We start from the raw sequence: 24,127 nt of genomic DNA on the forward strand, positions 1-24,127 counted from the left end.
TGAGTTTTCTTTCCAGCCCCTTTGGTGTTTTTCTTCCTCAGGCACTGTTTACTTTGTGTTTTAAGACCAAGGTGTAAGGGGCCTAGCTCGGAGATATCATTGGGTAGCCTACTCAGTTCCCAGTATAGTGCTCACGGTTCAGGCCAGGTTGTAAGACCCCTGAATCCCCAATCCAACTAGGCTGGCTGACCAGTAAACCCCAAGGATCCTGCTGTTTACTCCTACTAGAGCTAGGATTACAAATGTGCACCACTGTGCCTGGCTTTCTCCATGGCTGCTAGGGATCAAACCCCAGGCCCAATGCAAGCGCTTTACTAAGCGCTGTATCCCTAGCCTGACTTAGGACAAGGGCATAAGTTTCTGTGCAGCCATAGCTGGAGAGGTCTGCAGAAATGAAGGGCTTTTGTTTTTCCTTCACGGGGCTGTGACTTACAGAGTAGGAGATACATATGGAGCCTCATAATACTCACTCATGGGTATGATGGACAGGCTCTGGTGTGTATAACCTGAAGAGATAATAAAAGAGCGAGAAGGGGGCAGGGTGAGGAAGTGGAGGCTGGGAAGGGAGGATGTATATTCTGCAATAAAGCACATATGGCCACTACTCACCATTGATATAAAGGCTGTTCTGGTCTAAGGTGTAAGGGCCCAGCTGGGTGATGTTATTGGTCAGCTCGCTCAATTCCCTATATACCTGTTCATTGTCCAGCTCAGACTCAGTGGGGTCTGGACGGTGAGTACAGATAGCATCTACCCCTGTGGCTTTCCCATCATTCTCAGACCTGAGAAGGAGAGATGAGGAAAATGATGATAAAGAGATTGCCTGGAACACATCTTAGATTGATGGGGGCAGGAGAGGAAGGAGCCAGGGGAGATGAGATGACTGGTGTAGAGGTGATACCTCAGGCCTAGTGTCTCTGAGTGTACTGATTTCCGGTAGCCTGTGAACCCAAGCAGACGTGGAGTAAAGAATTTTTATTGACTGTGAGACACTAATCTGCATTCTTATGATGTGAAGAAGAGAGAGTTCATGTTTAAGACAGATAAAAATTTGACAATAAAAGCAAAGAGAAAAGACATTAGTGTCTGTACTGGTTAGCTTCAATTATCTACCTGAATCACTGGGGGAAAAGAGTTTAAATGGGGGGTAATCTCCATTGGTTTGATCTGTTGTCATGCCTGTGTGGACTGGTCTTAATGAAGCTAGTTAATGTGGAAATACCTAGCCCATTTTGGTCGGCAACATACTCTAGGCAGCGGACCCTGAACTGTATAAGAATGGAGAAGTCAGCTGGGCGGTGGTGGCACACGCCTTTAATCCCAGCACTTGGGAGGCAGAGGCAGGTGGATCTCTGTGAGTTCGAGGCCATCCTGAACAAGAGCTTGTTCCAGGACAGGAACCAAAAAAGCTACGGAGAAACCCTGTCTCGAAAAAAATCAAAAAAAAAAAAAAAAAAAAAAAAAAAGAATGGAGAAGTCAAGCTGAGTACAGGCGAGAGAGCAATCCTGCTTTTATTTCTCTGTTCTTGATTGTGGGTGTGATGTGACTCTTTCAGTCATCAGTGGTTGTGACTTCCCTGAGGTAAGTATTACTGTCACTTGAAAGTATTAGCTAAAATAAGCTATTTCTCCTCTAAGCAGCTTTTGGTTGAGGTGTTTTATCACAGTGACAGAAATGAAACTAGAACAATAGTTTAAGAGAAATTCTGGGGATAGAATTTAAGGCTCCCTTTTTCCACAGTGAGGGAATGAAGTTGAAATTGAGAATGGATGAACAGGAAAGGCCATCAACCTGCTGTGGTCTGCAGCTGTGGGGCTGGCTCAAGTAGCAGTTGTTGGGTTAGAGGACACTTTGAATGCTGGATGCAGTGCTTCCTAAATGCCACACTGGTAATGTACAGACAGGAGAAAAGGAAAGACCCCAACCGCACTTTGGGTCTGAGACGCATTGAGGATCTCTGGCTTGTTTAATTTGAGGACTCACCTGAGCAAGATCAGTCTGCAGTCAGAATACAGAAGGCTGATGCTTGTTTTATTGAACAAAGACCAGAGCTGTGGAGAGAGGGGAGAAGGCTGTGACTTCAGGGATTGAGGAAATAAACACTGTTTTTGAGATGTGTGGAGCTAGCCTCCAAGAGCAAAGCTGGAATCTGTGGAACAAAGTTGAGGTTGGTGGGGCTTTCTGCAGAGTGCCGTCTAACTGATAGGCATTGGCTTACATATGTGGGAAATTATGCAATTACTGGGCAGAGCTCTTACCAGTCTTCGGAGAATTCTCTCAGTGGCATTGAACTTCCAGGATCCAGGTTGACGCATGCCCTCCTCATACTTGAGGTTAGTGATGGTGAAGTTGATGGTGAAAGGCACCAGAGGAGAGCCTGGCACTACAATGGGCATAGGAGAAAGATATTATGAGCTGCTGCTTCCTCTGTGAACTGGGTATTTTCCAGCACTAGATTCTTCCTCTAGGATCACAGGTTCCCAGGAAAGTGGGTGGATGCAGCATCACCTGCCATGTACCAAACCTGAGTAGAATTTCTCTGTGGGGGTTAGTACCCTATGGTGCAGACACTGAACACATCAGACCCTGTGATGATAAAATTCCAACATGCATCTTTGTTTCCTGAGTTTTCAATTAATGCAATTTGTTTTTCTGCAACCCAACCCATGTACATGCTTTTCCTTCTTTCTTTTTTTCCTTCCTTCCTTCCTTCCTTCCTTCCTTTCTCCCCCTCCCCCCGCCTCCATGTCTCTCTCTCCTTTCATAAAGGTAAAGGGTTTAGAATCTGTGAGATGACTCAGCAAAATCACTTGCTCGCTGCGCTGGATTTGATACCCAGGACCCACACCCTAGAAATAAACTGCCGGCTCCCATAGGCTGTCCTCTCTTCTCAGCACTCATGCCATTGTTTATGCGCACACATGTCTGTGTGCACACACAAGCAAAAATTAGTTTTTTAAATATTTTTAAAGGCAGAGAGTGGACTAGGAAGACAGTTCAGTGACTAAAGTCAAGAATGAGGATCAGGGCTTGATTCTGGAACTCATTCACAAAAAAAAAAAAAAAAAAAAGACAGACATGGCGGTATACACTTCTAATTCCAGTGTTGGGGAGGTGGGAACAGGTGTATTTCTGGGGTTCATTGGCCAGTCAGCTTCTCCTACTTGGTGAGTTCCAGCCCAGTGAGATGCCTTGTCTCAAAAAACAAAGTCTAGAAGGCGTCTGAGGAATAACACCTAAGGCTGGCCTGCAGCATGCACAGGCATGTGCACATACGTGCAAGTTACTCCCGAGTGTGCATACACATGCACACAGGATAAGGATAAGAACGATCTGAAGAAATACATTGGGGCTATACTCCATTTTACATTCTTTCCTTAAATTGGAGCCATTGATTTGGTGGGAGATGATATTGGGAAGCTTATTTTATATGTATAAAATTTGAGCCAAGGAGAAATTACTCATGTAATCTCCAAACTGGGTCTGAGTCAAGCCCAGCCTTTGTGCCAGTATGTTTATCCTCAGATCTTTTACCAAGGTCCATGGACAGGTCCAGATGATACTGAAGCCTCAATTTTCTTTTTCTTTTTAAAATTTTATTTAATTTTTTGTTTTGTTTTGCATTTTACATACCAATCACAGTTCCCCTCTCTCCCTCCCTTCCTCCCACTCTTCTCCCACCTTTCCCTAATAGTCCCCCCTTTATGCTTCAGAAAAGGTAAGGCTTCCCAAGGGGAGTCAACAGAGTTTGGCATATCCAGTTGAGATAGGACCAAGGCCCTCTGGCTGTATAAAGGCTGGGAAAAGTGTTCCTCTATGGGAAATGCGCTCCAAAGAGCCGGCTCATGCACTAATGATAAATCCTAGTCTCACTGTTAGTGGGCCCACAAACTGCCCAAGCCACAGAACTGTCACTCATATTCAGAGGGCCTAATTGAGTCCTATGCAGGTTTTCTAGCTATCAGTCCAGAGTGAATGAGCACCCACAAGCTTGTGTCAGGGGCAGGGGAGGGAGAGAAGGGAAGCAAGGAAAGAGATATCTTGAAGAAGAAGCCATTCTGGAGTTAAGGAGAAATTTGGTGCTAGAGAAACTCCTAGGAATTTACAAGGATGACCCCAGCTAAGACTCCTAGCAATAGTGGAGAGGGTGCCTGAACTGGCCTTCCCCAGGAATCAGATTGGGGAATGCCGTAACTATCATCACAGAACATGCATGCAGTAACTGATGGAAGCAGATGCAGAGAAACCTCAATTTTCATAAGTAATCAGTGACCAGTATACCCTGGGTACATGTTTGTGTTTACTAGAATTTAGAGCAGACTGCAGTTCTGGCCACGCCCACTGGCAGCAGCTTCTTTCTTTGCAGTAGTCATTGTACTGGAAATGAGAAGCTCCCTACAGAAAGCCTGTCTGTGAATTTCTAAGCCCCTAATAGACTCCTCAGGTTCTCAGATTCCAGGAGAATTGCAGACAATATTCCCCACCCACCCCCAGGCAGTTCACAGATTTGAGGACGCCACACTCAAGCATGTTCAGAGCACTACCTGTGCTGACACCTTCCACTCAGTACACCTGAAACTAGCTGTGTGCCCCTCTTCACACTTCCTCCACATCCCAAGAGTCACACATTCTTTCTTGGAAATGTAAGGTCCCTCTCCTTCCTCTCCCTAGGAATCGGGGACAGCCTGATGCCCATCTAGGAATCGGGGACAGCCTGTCTACATGAATCACCCCCTTCCTCTTAGACCTTTAAGAAAGGATCCTCACTGCACTTTGCGGACTTGATTTTTCATCAGAGCCACCACTGTGCTGTCTGTCCAAGGGACTAACTAATGACTGTTCGAATGCGTCTCCTACCCTAAATCACGGTCTGCCTCAGCATTCACCTTGAACCTCACACCTTAGCACTTTCAGCAATGTAAAGCAAGACACTAGAATAAGATAAGAACAGTGTCTGCTCTTTCAGAACCTTCAACAGGGCCAGTGCACAGTTATGAGAAGCCTGGGTATGGGATGCTGAACTTCAGCCGAGGGAGAGCCCACCCATACTAGATGACATTGGATTTCTCAGGTCTGTGTATAGAGTATGTTCTCATTTCTCCTCAGCTGAAAACAAAGGGGCGGTGGAGATGGCTCAGTCAGTCCAGCGCTTGTCTCACAAACATAAGGGTCTGATTTCAGATCCTCAGAACCTATTCAAAAACCTGGGTGCAGTGTTATACTACACACCTGTGATCCCAGCACCGGTAAGGCAGAGACAGGAGGATCTCTGGAGCTTGTTGGCTGGATGATAGTAAAACTGAATCGGTGAGCTACAAGTTAGTCAGACACTATCTTAAAAAAATAACGTGGTGAGCATATGGGAACAACACCCATCATTGATCTTTGGCATCCACATGCATGCACAAATATCTACACAACACAACACACACACACACACACACACACACACACACACACACATACATCTAAGAATGTGGGGAGTCAGACTGATCCAGGTCTTTCTCAGAGTCCCTAATGAAAGGACAGAAGAAATTTTACTTCTGTGTCCTTGTCTGGGAATGGGCTTGGCAAGGCCAGTCTGATGCTAGAGTCGGTGTCTCCGAGGAGAAGTTGAGGTTGACACCTTTTTTCCTGGGCTGTTCTTACCCTGAGTCTTGAAGCAGTTGTATCTGAAGTATCCGGTTCTCTTTCCCACCACCAGCTGACTTAGCTCTCTGCTGACCTGGGACATTTCCCTCTTGAAAAGTGTATATATGATACTGACTTCTTAATGAACTTATTTGGCATAAGTCATCAGGTTATGCAAAACTTCCTGGTTCCAGGTTTTTTTTTTTTTGTCCTCTTATTTCTTGTCTTCTTAAGTTCTCATTCCCAGTTCTTTAATTCAATATGTCACCGTTCGAGACCCTTATCTCTGCTGACTGAAGTCATTAGAAGCATAAGCAGAGGGAAACTCATCCAGGTGCCCTCAGGTCTCACCCTTGGGCCATCTATTTTAATTGAGCACTTATCCGTATAATTCTGTTTTTCTTCTCTGTCTGCCCTGCTCTCTGTTCACCGTAGATAGTTTAGAGTCCATACTATTTTGTTGATGTGACATCATCATCAGGGCATTTAATACAGTAAGTTCTTAATACTTTAATACTTGCTGCATGCATGAAAGAATGAATGAATGAAGCCTCAGGGCTTTCCTAATGTTCCACTGTCACAGGACATGAGAGGTTTGTAGGTATCACATTTTCCTATGTCTTCCCAGTGCTAAGATTCCAAGTACATATTACCATGCCCAGCTTTTTTTGTGGATGGTGGGAATTGAACTCAGGTCCTTGTGCTTGTATAGTAAGCACTTCACCAACTGAGCCATGTCACCCACCCTGTAGAAAGGTATCAAAAGCAGAAGCTCATACCTGAAGAGCCCAAGACAGGAGTTGTACTTTTTGCCAGGATACTAGTGGAAGCCATAGCAATTAGATGAAAATTAAAATGTCAAAGAGAAAATGCTTTTCTCTAGGTAAGGGCTCCTCAAAATATCGTAAAATCATTTTCACTGTCTGAATCTGTTCTGAGAGTATCTTTTCTGAGTCAGGGGATAAAGATTGCAGATGAGGTGCTGTTTGGGCTCCTTCCCTTTCTAGGGATGTGGGATAGGGGGTAGAAAAAAGGTGACATGATATGTGGGTTCAGATTACTTACTGCTAGTGTTTGAGGTCAGGAGCCAATGGTTATAACCTGTATAAAGAAAAATAAAGTCAATATTCAAGGAATAAGGAATGAAAAAGTTGCAAAAGCCTGGAATCAATGGGATAGCATTTAAGGCCTTGAACATGCTAGGGAATTGATCTACCACTTATTTAGATCCCTAGACTTCTACTTGATTAAGACAGAGTTTCACATTATAGCCCAGATAGATCATGAACTCATGATCTTCATGCTTATAGCTCTCTTAAGTGGCTGAGATCACAGGTGTGTATCATCATATACAAGTACCTGACCTAACTAGGATTTATTTTTAAATCATATTTACCCACTGCTCTCAAAATGCAAATTCTGGGGGCTAGTGCTAAAAATAAGAGGTCAATAGGAGAGCACTTGTCCAGCATACATAAAGCCCAGCGTTTGAACCCCAGCAACACACACACACACACACACGAAGACTCTGTAGACAAAAATCTAGAAAACATAATTAGAGCATAAAGAAATTCTTTATCAGGTTGTCTGCAATTCACCTCATATCCACCCCCTGCTACTTTGGTATCTAGTCTCTCCTATATTTCCAGAAAAGCTATTGTTTCTCTTTCCCTATGTTTCCATCTTCTTTTCCTTTCTCTGCTCTCCCTCTTTTCTCTCTGTCTCTCTGTCTCTGTCCCTGTCTCTCTCTCTCTCTCTCTCTCTCTCTCTCTCTCTCTCTCTCTCTCAACTCTAGAACGCCTAGAATGTACAACGAACTCCCTGGGGAAGATACCTGCAGCTGCTCACACACTCACCATTGACATAAAGGCTGTTCTTGTCTAGGGTTATGAAGTCCATCTGGGTGATGCCATGGGTCTCACGGCTCAGCTCCCAGTACAGCTGCTTTGGGTCCAGCCCCATGCCCGTGGGCTCAGATCGATAGGTACAGATCATGTTCACTCCAGTGGCTGATCCATCCTTTTCAGGTCTGGGCTCATAGAGATATCGGGATGAGAATAAATTCAAAGTGGATGATGAGGAGGCTTGTAAGATTGTCTGAGAGCTGGAGATATGGCTCAATAAGCTAATGATGCTTGTCATTCTTGCAGAGGACCTAAATTTTGTTTCCAGCATGTCTGTTGGGCAGCTCATAAGCCCTGCAACTCCAGGCTATATGATGTCTTCTTCTGGACTCCAGCAGCACCCACATGCATGTGTGCATGCTCACACATAGACACACACTTACATACGAATAAAAATAAAAATAAAATTTTTTTCTGAACAAAAAAGAATGATGATGTCAGAAAATGACACAAGAGGGCTGGGCAGATGCCCTGTAAACACTAGCACCCGAGTGCTATTGGAGAGCCCATGGTAAAAAGCTCACCCTGTTGGTATACACATGTAAGTCTGATGCTCGGGATGTGAAAGATAGATCTCTAGGGCTCACTGGTCAGTCAAATTAGCCATATTGAAAAGTTCCAAGATAAGGAGAGACCTCAAAAACCAACCAAACAAATGAAAAACAAGGCGGTGAGACCTGAGGGATAATCACTGAGGCTGACCTCCGGCTCCACATGCATGTACACACAGATATGTATACAACCATTCATGCATGAACACACACATACACACACACTACAGAGATGAAATTAGCATTCTTACAAAGCAAAAGAAATCTCCAATTTATGAATAATCACTGGACAAAGAAGGCAAAATGGGACTAGAGATGGCAGGATTTTATTCATGCACATTCAAGTTGAGTATCTCTTATCTGAAATGCTTAGGATGACATTTTTTTCAGATATGAGAGCATTCCAGCTTTTGGAATATATATTACCATTTTTGTATCTTTAATATGAAGTTTAAATTTCTCTAATATTCAAAAAAATGAATATCAACTTGACATGCTAGAAATTCTAGGGTTAAAGACATGGCTCAGTGAGGAAGAGCACTTGTTCCACAAACACGAAGACCCAAGTTCAAATCCCAAAGGCCACAAAATGTCTGGGTATAGCAGTACATATCTCTAATCCCAGAGCTGAGGGAGTGATCCCTGCATTTCATTGGTCAGCCAGTTCAGATTGAAGGGTGAGTTTCAGGTTTACTGAGAAATTGTCACAAAAATAGAAGGTAGAGAAACAATTAAAGACATCCCATGTCAACCTTGGGCTAAACACACCCAGACAAGCAGGTATAGCAATACACTCTCATATCACACACACACACACACACACACACACACACACACACACACAGACATACACATGCACATGCAGTTTTCTGGAGCTGTGAGCATTTTCGAGTTAGAAATGCTTAATTTGTGCCAGCCTCCTACAACCTTTAATCCACCATCTCAGAATAAACCTAAAAAACAAACAGGTGGTTCAGCAAATAACTTAGCTGTTTGATTTCATAGTTCCTTTTTGTTTTAGCTGTGAGCACAGAACTCTTCAGCTCCCTTGAACAGTTCTCAGATGGGTTAGGAAATGAACATGGAAAGCAATGAGATAACTCACTGGAAGAGTGTGGGTAGCATAACCCTAATAATGGAAGTTTTAAACCTGGGTATAGTTGTTTGCAGCTGTCATGAGCACTAACATCAAGAGATGGAAGACATAGACAGGAGAATCAGCCGAATGTTTGCATTTAAAGCCCAGAGGCAGAAATAACAAGAGAAACCAACTCATAAACAAGGGAAAAGGAAGGTAATGACCCAGTAAGTTGTTCTCAGACCGCTGCACATGCATGCACATGGGTAGACACATATGAATCTGCACACACACAAACACACACATACAAATAAAAATAAATCTTTAAAAAGAGAGGTGAGCATACCACAAACAGTTTGGATTTACACATTTTCTTGAATGAAGATTAATTTTGAACATTGCTGAGAAATTATCCCTGGGGGTATATTCAACATCTTGGTTAGGACCAGAAAGAAGTTCAGAGGTTAAGAACTCGGGAGAAGATTCAAGAGAAATAGCATCCCAGGTACTCAGTGCTGCGTTGATGGGCAGGTGGGGTATATGAGAAGCAAACAACCTAAAACTTACGTGAGCGAGATCAGTTGGCACCCAGAGTACAATGGACCAATGGTGGTATTCTTGAACACAGCAGCAAGCTGGAGAGGAAGGAGAGAGGAAAGAGTAAGAAACTGCAGGGGTGGTTAAGAGGTAGAAGAGGGAGGTTATTATATAAGAACTCTTACCAGGTACTGCAGGACCTTCTCTGTTTTGTTGAACTTTAAGGATCCTGAGTGTTTCATAGCTGGTGTATATTGTAGATTTGTGATGGTGAAGTTGAGAGTAAAGGGCACCAGGGAATGGGTCATGGCTGCAAAGCCAAAAAGCAGAGAAAAGAAAATCTGTCTTCAGCTTGCATGGGATCCTTGTTTTACCCTTTCTACAGGCTGCGCCAGTCCTTTCAAAGAGAGGCTCTTATTCTCTGTATCACAAGAGTCCACTCAATTTGTCCTTGAACAAATTCAAATAGGAGTGTATACTTGCTCTGTATGCATGTGTGTGTATGTGTGTGTGCGTGTGCAAGAGAGGTGGGTGTCCTACAACATTTAAGAGCTGCTCAATTGGCTCCCTAACCACAGCAGATATGGACCATAAATTAAATTACATGTGATAGCTCTTTATTGTGTCTGTGTTAATATAAATGGGAATGTGTGTGTATGTGTATATGCCTATGTGTATATGGTGTGGGGGTGGGGTGTATGTATGTCTGAGGCGGGGAAGGACATCCTTGGATGTCGTTCCTTGAACACTTTTTCAGATATGGTCTCTTTAGTCTACATTTCACCAAATCAACTGTCCTAGTTAGCCAGAGAGCCCCAGAAACCTATTTTTTTTAATCTCTGAAGCACTGAGATTACAAGTGAACTTATGAGTTCTGGGAAGAGAACTTGGATCCTTAGATTTGTAAATCAAGCAATTTATCACTTGACTTATCATTTTAGCCCCACTGACTGCAATTTTATTTCCTTCCTTTGTTCAACAAATTTATATTTCCTACATGAAATACCATAGCAAATATTTGTGGTTAGCAGAATAGAATTAACATCTGATATTTAATTATGAAAGAACTCCAACAACAACAAGAACAAACCCTGAAGGATGGATGAAAATATTAGAAAATCAATTCCAGAGATCTGAAGGACAAAGGGGCAAAGCACTGTTATGACAGAGAATATCAGGAGCCCATGGCGAACACAATCTGACTGGCAATAATGAATGAAGGAGACAGAGAGCATTAGTGACACCTTTGCGGTCCTCTCTACCACTGTTCTGCCAATGCCATCTCTTGGTGAGAGTAACAGGAAGCGAGGATGATGGAAAGGAGAAAGTGAGAAAGGAAAGGAAGAAAAGGGGGACAGGAGGAAGGGAAGAAAGGAGGAAGAAAGAAAGTGTGGAAGGGGAAAAGGAAGGGAATAGCAAAGAAGGAAAAAGAATGGAGGAAAGAGGAAGAAAAAGGAAAGCAGGGAGGAAGAGATAAAGTGGGGTTAAAAAGAAAGAAGGGAGAGAAGGGGGAGGGAGGGAAGGAAAAAAGGAAGGAATGGTCATTGAGAGATATGCGTAGTAAGTAATGTGTTTTGCTTTGCTTTATCATGTTTTAATTTTGTATGTATATGTGTGTAGAACACAGGCATGCAGTTCCTGCAGAGGCCAGAAGAGGGCACCAGGAGCCCTGGGACTGGCGGTACAGATGGTAGGAAACTGACACATGGGTGATGGGAACTGAACCTGCTCTGTAAGAGCTGCCAGTGTTCTTAAATGCTGGGGCATCTCCCTGGGCGCAAATGTTAATCTTGTAACAACAATGAGAAATTACAGAAATATTTCATCTAGGAAAGTAATATACTGTGATATAATATGTTAAATAAACCAACTTTCTTGAGTCAGAATCTTATTATGTAGTCCATAGTGGCCTTGAACTCAGATCCTCCTGTCTCAGCCTTCCAAGTGCTGGGATTTGAGGTATGGGGTACTTTACCCAGGTTTTGGATACACATTTAAAAACCTTCCTGTGTATGGTAAACAGATTGCAGAGGGAGAAATAGAAGCAGAGAAATCCCAGGAAAAGCTTTCTGCTGTCAGGGTAAGAGGCAGTAGTGGCCTGGATAGGAGATGGACTGAGGAAAACACTATGCCTCAGACCAAACATTCTGATGGGTAAACAGAGAGTGAAAGAAGGAAGGAGGCTAAGATGCTCTCAGACGTTTTATTCTAGTAGCTACTTCATTTCCTTAGATTTTAACCTCACTAACTCTATGGCAATGACTTTCACTGTTTTCCTCACTGCTGTCCCTCAAACTGTAGCCTGGGACTCAACAGAGCCATCAAATGTACTCTGGACTACACATGTTCATTATATCATTTTCCATCTCTTTTGTATCTAGACTCATTCCTTTCCTCAATATTTATTATTCAATAGCACCAGTTAAATGGTCATGTAATCAGTTCTACATCAATGGATCAATGGACAATCTGACTTATCATTCTTAGAGTTTACCATGAATTAGGAATTGAAATGATCCCGATTTTTAAGCCAGCTAAATCTAGAGATAATACTTTTAATTGCAATACCACTTCAGATATGTGGAGGATGGGTTCTTACAGGCTCCAAGGCCAAGGCTGTGACATTTTGAGCAAGAAGTAACTGCAGTAAGGAATTACAAAGTCATCAAGTATAAATAGTGTATGCTGTTTTGGCTATCCACCAGAGAAAGCAAAGAACTGGCTGAAGATACATCTAATGACCCAGATGAGCTTATGGTAAAACTATAAAAGTCCGCACATGTCAGAGAATCCTATACTACCAAACAGCAAAAATGGATCAGAAGTAACTTCCTGAGTTACTCTTATGGGTGGTAAACATTCTGGAGCTACTTTAAATATAGAGTGAGTGGATACTACTATCAATTAATAATTTCTACCAGGAAGAGGGCTTGTTACAGGTAGAAATGGCTAACATTACCAGGTGGTGATATCTACCACAAACGAGGGCTTGATATAGGTGGGAATGGATGCTACTATCAACTGATGATGTCTGTCATGGAAAAGGACTTGTGCCAGATGGGAATGAATGTTATCAACTGGTGATATTTACTGTGGAAGAAGGGTTGGTATAGGTGCTACATAGCTGCATAGATTAAACCTGAGAATCACTAAAGATTTGAATCAGTAAGAAGGGATGTATCCATGTATTCAGAAACATACTTCATTCCTTCTTTTCTTAGGAAAATGGGGTTATTTCTTGTAGCTTTACTATATATAATGCATTGTGTTACCAAAAGTAAAACATGTTTGCTAAATACCAGATTTAACTGAAGTAAACAAATTATTCAAAAGTAGAGAAACTATAAAAACTTATGATAGATTTATTTCACAAAATCAAGCTTGATTTACCTAAAAGAATCTATGTCATAGACAACAGAGATACCTGCATATATGTTTAATCCATAACTATTCATAAAATCCAAGATAAAGAATTAGTCCCTGTAACCTCCAAGAGATGAATTGAAAAAGAAAATCTAATATATAGACACAATTAAATATTATCTTATTATAAAGAAGAATGAAATTATGACATTTACAAAAAGGGTGGAAATGTACAACATCATGTTAAGTGAAACAAGCCATTCAAGAAGACAAATGTCACATATTTTATCTTATATGCAAAATCTAGATTTAAAAATAAAATTTAAAATTCATGAAATCAGAAAGTCTAATTGGAAAGAAGAAGGAGATGAGGAAAAGGATAGCAGAAGCAATGAAAGAGGCAATGAAAGGTGAATATGAGAAAAATACATGATATTTACATATAAAAATGGTGACTCATCCCCTGCGACCTCAAAGGAACTCTGAATCACAGGCTGCAACAGCACAGTGAGAACCAAGACAGTGGGTCAAGAGAGACCTCAGCGACACCCTGAGATACAGGCAGCAACTGCACAGAGCAGACCAAGAGCAGTTCCCTGAGATATGGATGGCAGCTGAAAGGCTTGGATCAAGAGGTAAAGACCCTGCCAGCACCAATTGGAGGAAGAGATGGTTAAGCATCAATACAATAATTTATTCAACAACCTAAAAAGCAACATGGTAACAAACATCAGAACACAGTAGTCATATAACAGGAAGACCTGGCCATCCTAAACCAAAGGAAGCAGAAGAAAACGATACTAAATATAACTTTAATAAGATGATAGAGACCCTTAAGGAAGAAATGAGAAAAATCCCTTAAAGAAATCAAAAGAAAGACAATCAAAAATTGGAAGAAATCAATAAATCTCTTAATGAAACTCAAAAAAAATCAAGAAAAAACAATCAAACAGGTGAAGCAAGCAGTTCAAACAGTTCAAGACTTGAAAACTAAAATAGAAGCAATAAAGAAAACACAAACAGAGGGAATTCTGGCTATGGAAATCTGGTTAAACAAATAGGAAATGCCAATACAAACATAACCAACAGAATACAACAGATGGAAGAGAGAATCTCAATTGTTGAAGTTACTATAGAGAAAATAGGTTCATCAGTCAAAAAAAAATGTTAAATCCAAAAAATTCTCAACACAAAACATTCTGGAAATCTGGGACACCATGAAAAAACCAAACCTAAGAATAATACAGGTAGAAGAAGGAGAACTCCAGCTCAAAGGCACAGAAAATATATTCAACAAAATCATAGAAGAAAGCTTTCCAAACCTAAAGGATATGCATATGAAGGTACAAGAAGCTTACAGCAGACAAAACAGATTGGACAAAAAAGTCCCCTTGTATATAATAATGAAAACACTCAACATACAGAATAAAGAAAAAATATGAAGAGCTGCAAAGCAAAAAGGTCAAGTAACATATAAAGACAGACCTATCCGAATTACACCTGACTTCTCAATGGAAACCATGAAACCATGAAAGCTAGAAGCTCCTTGATAGATATGATGCAGACACTAAGAGATCACAGGTGCAAGCCCAGACTACGATACCTGGCAAAGCTTTTAATCACCATAGATGGAGAAAACAAGGTACTCCATGACAAAACCAGATTTAAACAATACTATTCCACAAATCCAGCCTTACAGAAAGTACTAGAAGGAAAACTCCAACCTAAGAAAGCTAACTGCACCCACAAAAACACAGGCAACAGATAAACTCACATCAGCAAACCATAAAGAAGGGAAACACACAAACACTACCACCAAAAATTAACAAGAATTAGCAGTTACTTAATATCTCTCAATATCAATGGACTAAATTCACCTATAAAAAGACACAGGCTAAGAGAATGGATATGAAAGCAGAATCCATCCTTCTGCTGTACACAAGAAACACACCTCAAACTCAAAGACAGACATTACCTCAGAGTAAAGGGTTGGGAAAAGATTTTCCAATCAAATGGACCTAAGAAACAAGTGGGTGTAACTCTCCTAATATCTAACAAAATAGACTTCAAACTAAAATCAATCAGAAGATATGGAGAAGGACATTTTATACTCACTTGAAAAATCCATCAAGATGAAGTCTCAATCCTGAACATATATATCCCAATAAAAGATCATCCACAAATGTAAAAGAAACATTACTAAAACTTAAATCTCACATCAAACCCCAAACACTAATAGTAGGAGACTTCAACACCCCACTCTAACCAATGGTTCGGTCAACCAGACAGATACTTAAGAAAGAGAACTAACAGATGTCATGGATTTAACAGACATCTACAGCACATTCCACCAAAACACAAAAGAATATCCCTTCTTCTCAACACCTCATGGAATCTTCTCTAAAATTGAATACATATTTAGTAACAAAGCAAACCTCAACAGATACAAAAAATAGGAATAACCTGCTGTATCTTATCATATCACCATGATTTAAAGTTAGAATTTAACAACAACATTAATCTCAGAAAGCCCACAAACTCTCAGAAATTAAACAGTGCTCATTTGAACCACCCCTAGGTCAAGAAAGAATAAAGAAATTAAAGACTTCCTACAATTCAACAAAAATGAAAGCACAACATATCCAAACCTATGGGACACTATGAAAGCAGTGATTAGAGGAAAGTTCATAGTACTAAATGCCTAAATAAAAAAAGCGGAGAAAGCTCATATTAGTAAATGACAGGAAATAATCAAATTTAGGGCTAAATAGAAACAAAGAAAACAATCCAAAGGATCAATGAAACAAAGAGCTGGTTCTTTGAGAAAAGCAACAAGATAGACAGACTCTTATCCAAACTAATCAAAAGGCAGTGAGAAAACATTCAAATTAACAAAATCAGATATGAAAAGAGAGAAATAACATCAAACACTGAGGAAATCCAGAGAATCATTAGGTCATACTATGGAAACCTGTACTCCAAAAGCAACAAAAAAAAGGAAGATGTAAAAGAAATGGACAATTTTGGATAGGTACCACATACCAAAATTAAATCAAGACAAGGTGAACAATTTAAATAGATATATTTGAAGAAATTGAAACAGACATCAGAAGTGACCCAACCAAAATAAGCCAAGGGTCAGATGGTTTCAGTACATAATTCTACCAGAACTTCAACTGAAGAATGAATAAAAAAAAATGCTGTGGTACACTTACACAATGGAATACTACTCAGCAGTAAAAAAATAATGACAACTTGAAATTTACAAATGGATAGATCTAAAAAACATCATATTGGGTGAGGTAACCCAGACCCAGACAGACAAATATCATATGTACTCACTTATAAGTGGCTTTTAGACATAAAGCAAAGAAAACCAGCCTATAATTCATAATCTCAGAGAACCTAGACAGCAAAGAGGACCCTCTGAGAGACATATAGAGATCTAATTTACATGGAAAGTAGAAAGAGACAAGATCTCCTGAGTAAATTGGGAACATAGAAACCATGGGAGAAGGGCAGAGAAAAATATATAGCTCAATAAAAACAACACAAAATAAAATAAAATAAAATTTAAAATGGTATACAGATCTAAACAGAGATTCTCAACAGAAGAATCTCAAATGACTGAAAGAAACTTAAGGAAATGTTGAACCTTCTTAGCCATCAGGGAAATGCAAATCAAAATGACTCTGAGATACTGTTTTAAACCTGTCAGAATGGCTAAGATCAAAGACATCAATGATAGCTTATGTTAGAGAGGATGCAGAATAAGAAGAACACTCCTCCATTGCTGCTGGAAATGCAAACTTGTACAAGCAGTCTGGAAATCAATATGGCAGTTTCTCAGAAAATTGAGAATCAACCTGCTGCATGACCTAGCAATATCACTCTTGGGCATTTACCCAAAGGATGCTCTGTTCAACTATGTTCATAGCAGCACTATTCATGACGGCCAGAACCTAGAAACAACATAGATGCCCCTCAACTGAAGAATGAATAAAGAAAATGTGGTACACTTACACAATGGTGAAACCAAAACAAAGCAAAACAATGGAGTACTGCTCAGTGGTTAAAAAAAAAAAAACAAAGCAAAACAAAAATAAACCCCATGACATCTTGAAATTTGCATGCGAATGGCTAGAACTAGAAAAAAACACCCTGAGTGAGGTAACCCAGACCCAGAAAGATGAGCATGCTATGTACCAACTCACAGGTGAATACAAGTTGTAAAGCAAAGGATAAAGAGCTTATAATCCATGCCCCCAGAAAAGCTAAGTAAAAAGGAGAACCCTAAGGGAAACATACATAGATTCCCCTGGGAAGAGGAAATAGGCAAGATCGCCTGACAAAATTGGAAGCATGGGAATTGGGGGAGAAAGGAAGGTAGAAGGAGAAGAGGAGAGAAGGTGAGGGGGAGGAGAACTCGAGGTAAAGGGGTGGTAGAGATGGGAGAAGGACAGAGAGGGAGACCAAGGAGATATTTTGATTGAGGGAGCCATTATGGGGCTAGCAAGAAACCTAGTACTAAAGAAATTCCCAGGAAACCACAAGGATGACCCCAGCTAAGACCCTAAGCAATAGTGGAGAGGATGCCAGAACTGGCCTTGCCCTGTAGTCAGATTGAGGTCTATCTTAAATGTCGTCATAGAATCTTCATCAGCAACTGATGGAAACAAATGCAGAGACCCACAGCAGAGCACTGAACTGAGTTCCCAAAATCTAGATGAAGACTAGTATTTGGGAGTATTGAGAATATGAGCAACTCTTTTAATTTAATTTGGTGATACCCACTGAAAAAGCTTACCTGAGCTAATGGTAGCCTACAAACTTCAGCCTAACAGGAGGGAACCAGCATAGGACCAAACTAGGCCCTCTGAATGTGGGTGACAGTTGTAAGGGTGATGCAGACTGTGGGTCCCCTGGCAGTGAGCCCAAGCTTTATCCATTTTGCTTGTTCTCGTTTTTTGGAACCCATTATCTTTGGAGTGATCCCTTGCTCATCCTAGATTTAGTGAAGAAGTCCTTCATAGCAATGTGCTAGACTTTTTTACTCCCCATGGGAAACCTTACCTTCTCTGAGGAGTGGAGGGGGCTGGAATGGGGGGATAGCATAGGGCAAAGTGGAGGGAGAGGGAGGAGGAGAGGAAGTGGAAATTGGATTTGGCATGTAAAATGAGAAAAGATAGTTATTTAAAAAAATTAAATTGAAAGAAAAGGAAGAAAAGAAAATGGCAAAGTGAAACCAACTGTTTTAAATAACTAATATATGCTGACTTTATAAAATGAGTAATAAAAGTCTTTCTATAACTATATTGCCTATAAAGCTTGTTCTAAAAGAATATGAAATACAACTAGTTAGGTTAGTAGTATAATAACAAATAACATCCAGTATTTAGGTCAGGGATTATCTTTCAGCTTTGTTGGCACCATGATCCTCATCATCATCTTCACCACCATTGTTTTTGCAATCACTGTTATTATTGCCATCATGTTCATCATTACCATCCCACATCAACATAATCAACATTGTCATCACTGCTATCAACATCATTATCAACACCATTATTATAATAATATAACCACTATAATCGATGCTTTCATCAAAACTACCACCACCATTACCACTAATACTATCAGCACTAACACCATTATTAACACCACCAATACAATCATTGTAACCATCACCATTACTATCATTTTTATCACCACCACCATCACTAAACATGTTCATCCTACGACAATCACTATTACTCATACTGTCTTCATCAATATAATCATTAACACCATCACTACCAACTCCATCATCTCTGTCTTTAACACCACCATCAGTAGATTCACCACCACCACCATTATTAACACTATCACTACCAACTCCATCATCTTCATCACCAATATCATCATCAATATCACCACCATTAACAGGATCATCACCCTCATCATTAACACAGCCACCACTAATACCATCATCATTATCATCACTATCATTCAACACTGTTTCACTATTATCAATCCTATCATCAGCATCACCAATATCACCATTGTAGCTATCATTAGCACCATCAAAATACCATTATCATTATCAGCACTAGCTTAGTATTAATTATCACATCATTACTATCACAATATTAACACTTTTAATACCACCACCATCACGACCACCATCATCATTACCATCATCAGCATGATTACTGCCATCAACACTGTGAATAACACCATCACTATTAACACTATGTGCTGTGAGACAATGCTCTGTACCCTGTCACTTGTATTTTAAATAAACGCTGACTGGCCAGCAGCTAGGTAGGAAGTATAGGCTGGGTGACCAGGCAGGAAGTAGAGGCGGGGCAAAGAGAACAAGAGAATTCTGGAAAGAGGAAAAGTCAGTCTGCAGTCATCATCCAGATAGAGAGGAAGCCAGACACTGAGCAAGAAAGATGTGACTGCCTCACCGAGAAAGGTACCAAGTTATGTGGCTAACATAGACAAGTATTATGGGCTAATATAAGTTGTAAGAGCTAATAAGAAGGCTGGAGAGATGGCTCAGTGGTTAAGAGCATTGCCTGCTCTTCCAAAGGTCCTGAGTTCAATTCCCGGCAACCACATGGTGGTTCACGACCATCTGTAAGGAGGTCTGGTGCCCTCTTCTGGCCTGCAGACACGCACACAAACAGAATATTGTATTCATAATAAATAAATATTTTTTAAAAAAGAGTTAATAAGAAGCCTGAGCTAATAGGCCAATCAGTTTATAATTGATTTCGACCTCTGTGTGATTTCTTTGGGACTGAACAGCTGTGGGAACTGGGCAGAACAGTGACCTCAGTCAACAACTATGAACACCAACATCAACACTATCGAAATTGCCATAAAACTATAAATTCTGAGGGCACATACTTTTTGTGATTAGCCATATGCCTCCTAGTGTCTGGCACAGGTTAGGTGGTCAATAAAGGTTAGTTGATGAAATTGCTAGATCTACTATGACATCTCATCTTTCAGTGCATAATATTAGAAGTAGTGGTGTGTCTCCCAGTGTCTGGCACAGGTTAGGTGGTCAATAAAGGTTGTTAGTTGATGAAATTGCTGGATTTACTATGATATCCCATCTTTCAGTACCTAATATTAGAAACATTGACACTTTCAAGCTCCTTCTAAGATAGGTGTCACATACTGGTACATACCTGTGGTTCTGGGGAAGGAGTGATCTCCAGAGGTTCCCAGGTTTGTTGTAGTAGTCCCAGGAGCTAAAAAGAAACCATCATTAGTGGAAAAGCAAGGCACTCTCATAGTAGAAATGCCAGAAAAGAGAGAGGATTTATGTAAATTTTTTCACACCAGGCTTGAACTGAGACTGTCTTGGAAGTGCGGACAGAGAAGGAAGTCAATAACTGCCCTCCCAGATCCCTTGCTCCAGTCAAATGGGGGCATTAGGAGGGGTCAGCTTCTGCTTTGCTTGGTGTGGGATTGGAGTCACTGGAACATCTGTTGAATACTCACTGCTGCTGATAAGTGCAGAGCTCTGATGGGTGAAACCTGCAGTAACAACAGAGGATAAGAGAGGGTCCGGGTTGAGAGAGAGAAATGTACTCCTGTGGTTTGCATTCACAGTCCCTGGGACTCAAACAATCATTCCCAAGCTGGTAGCACAGCTTTGGGAGGCTGCAAAATCTCAGGGACATGGAAGCTTGTTGGTGGTCATAAATCATCAATGGTGGCCTTTTAAAGACATAACAACACTGGGTTCTGGTTTAGAATCTGTGCTTTCTGATCTGTAACAAGCAGCACTGTGAGCTGCTGTGGAGGAACTGTTTCAAAAACCATAAATTCCCTCCATGATGGATTGTCCCTTATAAAGCAATGAGCCAAAATAAATCTATCTTTACTTAAGTTGTTCCTGTCAGGCATCTGTAATGAGAAAAGTAACTGACACAAGTACCAGAGAGAATTAAGGATACATAATGGATTGGGATTCATGAAGTGAGGCAATCAGAGACTCACTATCAGGTAAGGGTGAGGTCAGTTCACACCGAGGAACAAATGAGATCCCAGTTTGAGCCAGCACCTATTGAGCACTTGGCTAAGCCCTTAAGAGCCAGGCAGGGAGGGTGACCAAAGCTGGAGAGTAGATACTGCCTATCTAAGAAGAAACTCCAGCCACATCCAGATGCTTACCATTAACGTAGAGGCTGTCCCTATCCAGGGTGTAGGGATCCAGTCTGGTGACACCATGAGTTAACCCATTCAGCTCCCAGTATAGCTGCTCCCTGTCCAATCTGTAGCCTTTGGGGTCAGGGTGATATGTGCAGATGGCATCCACTGTGATGGCCATTTTGTCTTTCTTAGACCTGGGTAAGTATAGAGCATAGTTGGGGTAGCTCTGCCTCCTACTCTTTGTTCTTTCTTCTCTCTTTCTGACAGCTCCTTGTAGTAGGAGGCCCAACTACAGCTCCTAACTCAAAACAATTAGGAAATTCTAACAAGGAAGTTGCCTTGGGGAAAATAAATACCATAATCAATAGCTAGGAACACAAGGACAGTCATCTTTGTATGTTGCAGAGGAAGCCTCTTCAAATGTGTGACAGACAAAAAGAGGGTAGTACTGATAGGGGTTAGAAATCCACATGATAGCTATCCATAGGATAACTGAGCTTGTCACTGGTTCTGACAGACATGAGGTTCTGAGAGCCAAGCTTCTAATGAGCAGAAGTGGCCTCAGAAGAGATGGTCGTAACATTGTACTTTAGAGATCTAGCATTCAGAAGGCTAAAGTTAGTTACCTCAGGTACTAGGTACACTAGGGCTGGAGATTTCTAAGGGGAATCATAGCTCGTATATTATTGGGAAGAGATGCCTGTTTTTGGATCTGTCTAACATTAGAAAGCCTTAATGTTTTACACACACACACACACACACACACACACAATTAGAGAAGGAACCCAACCTCACATTGGCAGATTCCAAGCATGTACTATATACTTCCTCTATATTCTAGTCCCTCTTTGGTGAATTCTAAGCAGGAATTCTCTCACTGAGCAACATCTCCATTCTTCCCTTTTTAAAATTTGTTATATATATATGACAAAGTGTCAGTGAGTTTTATCAGCGGGCTGGGCTTGAACTTGCTAACTTGCTGCCTCTGAGGCTGTTTCCTGTGCTGTTTCATAAGGCTAAAATAATCTCTTGAATAGTCGGGATGACAGATCTGCCCCATCATCATGGAATTGTTAAGATTTCATAGTCAGACTGTGGTGATTGTAAATACAGCCAAACAGTCGGGAAGCCCGCTGCTCAGTTCTATCCACCCATTCGGCTGAGTTTGCAGTGGGGATGGACCTACCTGAGTGACACTAGTGTGCAGCCTGCATAGAGGGATCCCAGACTGCTGGTCTTGAACAGGGATTTGAGCTGTGAGAAAGGAGAGGGGAAATAAGAACGAACCACAGAGCAAAGCCAGAAAGAGCTGTGACCCAGGTGACAGGAGCATGGTCAGAGAAAGTTGGGCCTAAGATGCAATGGGCCCCTCACCAGCTGCTGTAGGACTCTCTCCAGAGTGTTGAAATTCTTAGAGCCATGGTATAGCATGTCTTCCTTGAACTCCAGGTTAGTGATGGTGAAGTTGAGCGTGAACTGTGCAAAAACAGGAGGGGCCCCTGCAATGAGAGCAGAGAAAGAGTCACATGTAGGATACACTTGGTTTTACAGCTAAGAAATCTTCTGAGGATCAAGACGGGAAGTTTGAAACAAGAAATCAGATCATGGGACCTAGGACAGGAAGACCAGAAGCTTCATTAAGAAACATGGTACACATTGGTCATATTTAGCAACTATGTTGCTTTTTCACTTTCAAATAGGTAGAGATTTAGGAGCACAGTTCTCAAGAGTGCCAAATGTTGATGCAAAGGAAGGCTTTGAGATGGTGAAAGTCCAATGCTGAGATGAACTTCTAACTGTATAAATACAAACAGAGCAACTGAACTCTGGCAGAGTGTGTCACAGACACAGGAGAAAGTACTTGTGTGAGTGTGAGCCAGGCTAACTGACTAGGAATTGAGGTTCAACCCTTACAAGCTCCCATCAAAGGCTAAAAAACCAAACTCAGAGAAGTTTCATGGTTTGGAGAAACAGAACAGGAAAAGCTGGTAATTGAAGCAGATTCAATATTTAACAAACATTTTGAACATCAACCTAACTGCATCCCTTAGGGAAGCCTTCTCTCACAAGTTCAAACACGTCATTCCCAGAACTTGTCCTTTGGTGAATACTGAACCCTCTATATCTATGAAACTGGAATCATTGACTTCCTAGAAGGAGTAGCAGAGAGAAGCAACCTACCTGTGGAGAGGTTAGGTTGTGCAGTAGAGGTTCCTGTGAAATTCCGAGACGACGTCACAGGAGCTGAGGAGAAATGGATTAGAATAAAAAATGATATTTGAGGTAATGCATGAATGTCACAAGAGAGCATCTTTGCTCTCCAAATCAGGCCATAATTATATATGGTAGTGTGAGTGACAGTCCAGCCTTTAATTTATTTTTTTCTTCTCTATGACCTTGGATTCAGTAAGACCTGGATCAGCTACTGCTCCCTCGGGGTGTAGTGAGCACAATCATCAGACTTTTAAATACTCACTGTTGGAAGTGGGAGCAGAGGTTCGATGGGTAAAATCTACAATGAGAAAAGGAGAGAATCATGATGCAAGGACAGAAATATGTATGCTATAGCTGAGGTCCATCAGCCCCATTTCCAGCTGAGATTTCAGGTCTGTACAGTGGAGCACTTAGAATTCAGGTGTTATTGGCTGAACAGTGGTAGCAAATGCCTTTATTCCCAGCACTCCAGGAGCAGAGACAGGAGACTCTCTATGAATTCCAGGTCAGCTTGATCTATAGAGTGAGTTCCTGAACAGCCATGGCTACACAGAGAAATGAGAAACCCTGTCTCAAAACAAACAAACAAACAACCCCCCCAAAACAAAGAACAAAGATAAATCTAGGTTTCATCAAGAGAACCATCACTGTTCTCATGGATTTACAATTTAAACACATCCCAATTTCTACCACA

At 41.1% G+C, this 24,127-nt stretch overlaps 1 protein-coding gene across 1 annotated transcript in view; it reads right to left on the reverse strand.

Annotated features, from left to right (window-relative positions):
- LOC121451308 (mucin-16-like) overlaps nt 1-24,127 on the reverse strand; it is a 192,194-nt gene that overhangs the window by 90,032 nt on the left and 78,035 nt on the right. The window contains exons 11-23 of the mRNA XM_041656777.1: nt 23,696-23,731; nt 23,401-23,463; nt 22,594-22,718; nt 22,406-22,473; nt 21,241-21,413; nt 20,566-20,601; nt 9,888-10,012; nt 9,733-9,800; nt 7,489-7,661; nt 2,260-2,384; nt 1,985-2,052; nt 610-782; nt 471-506 (exon numbers count right to left, since the gene is read on the reverse strand). Of these exons, the coding sequence (XP_041512711.1) occupies nt 471-506; nt 610-782; nt 1,985-2,052; nt 2,260-2,384; nt 7,489-7,661; nt 9,733-9,800; nt 9,888-10,012; nt 20,566-20,601; nt 21,241-21,413; nt 22,406-22,473; nt 22,594-22,718; nt 23,401-23,463; nt 23,696-23,731 (1,269 nt within the window). The remainder of the gene's footprint in view (nt 1-470; nt 507-609; nt 783-1,984; nt 2,053-2,259; nt 2,385-7,488; nt 7,662-9,732; nt 9,801-9,887; nt 10,013-20,565; nt 20,602-21,240; nt 21,414-22,405; nt 22,474-22,593; nt 22,719-23,400; nt 23,464-23,695; nt 23,732-24,127) is intronic.

This window comes from Microtus oregoni, unplaced genomic scaffold (assembly GCF_018167655.1).
Source record: "Microtus oregoni isolate MIOR12 unplaced genomic scaffold, Mior012 000008F_ref0000371, whole genome shotgun sequence".
In the NCBI taxonomy this organism is placed as follows: Eukaryota; Metazoa; Chordata; class Mammalia; order Rodentia; family Cricetidae; genus Microtus; species Microtus oregoni.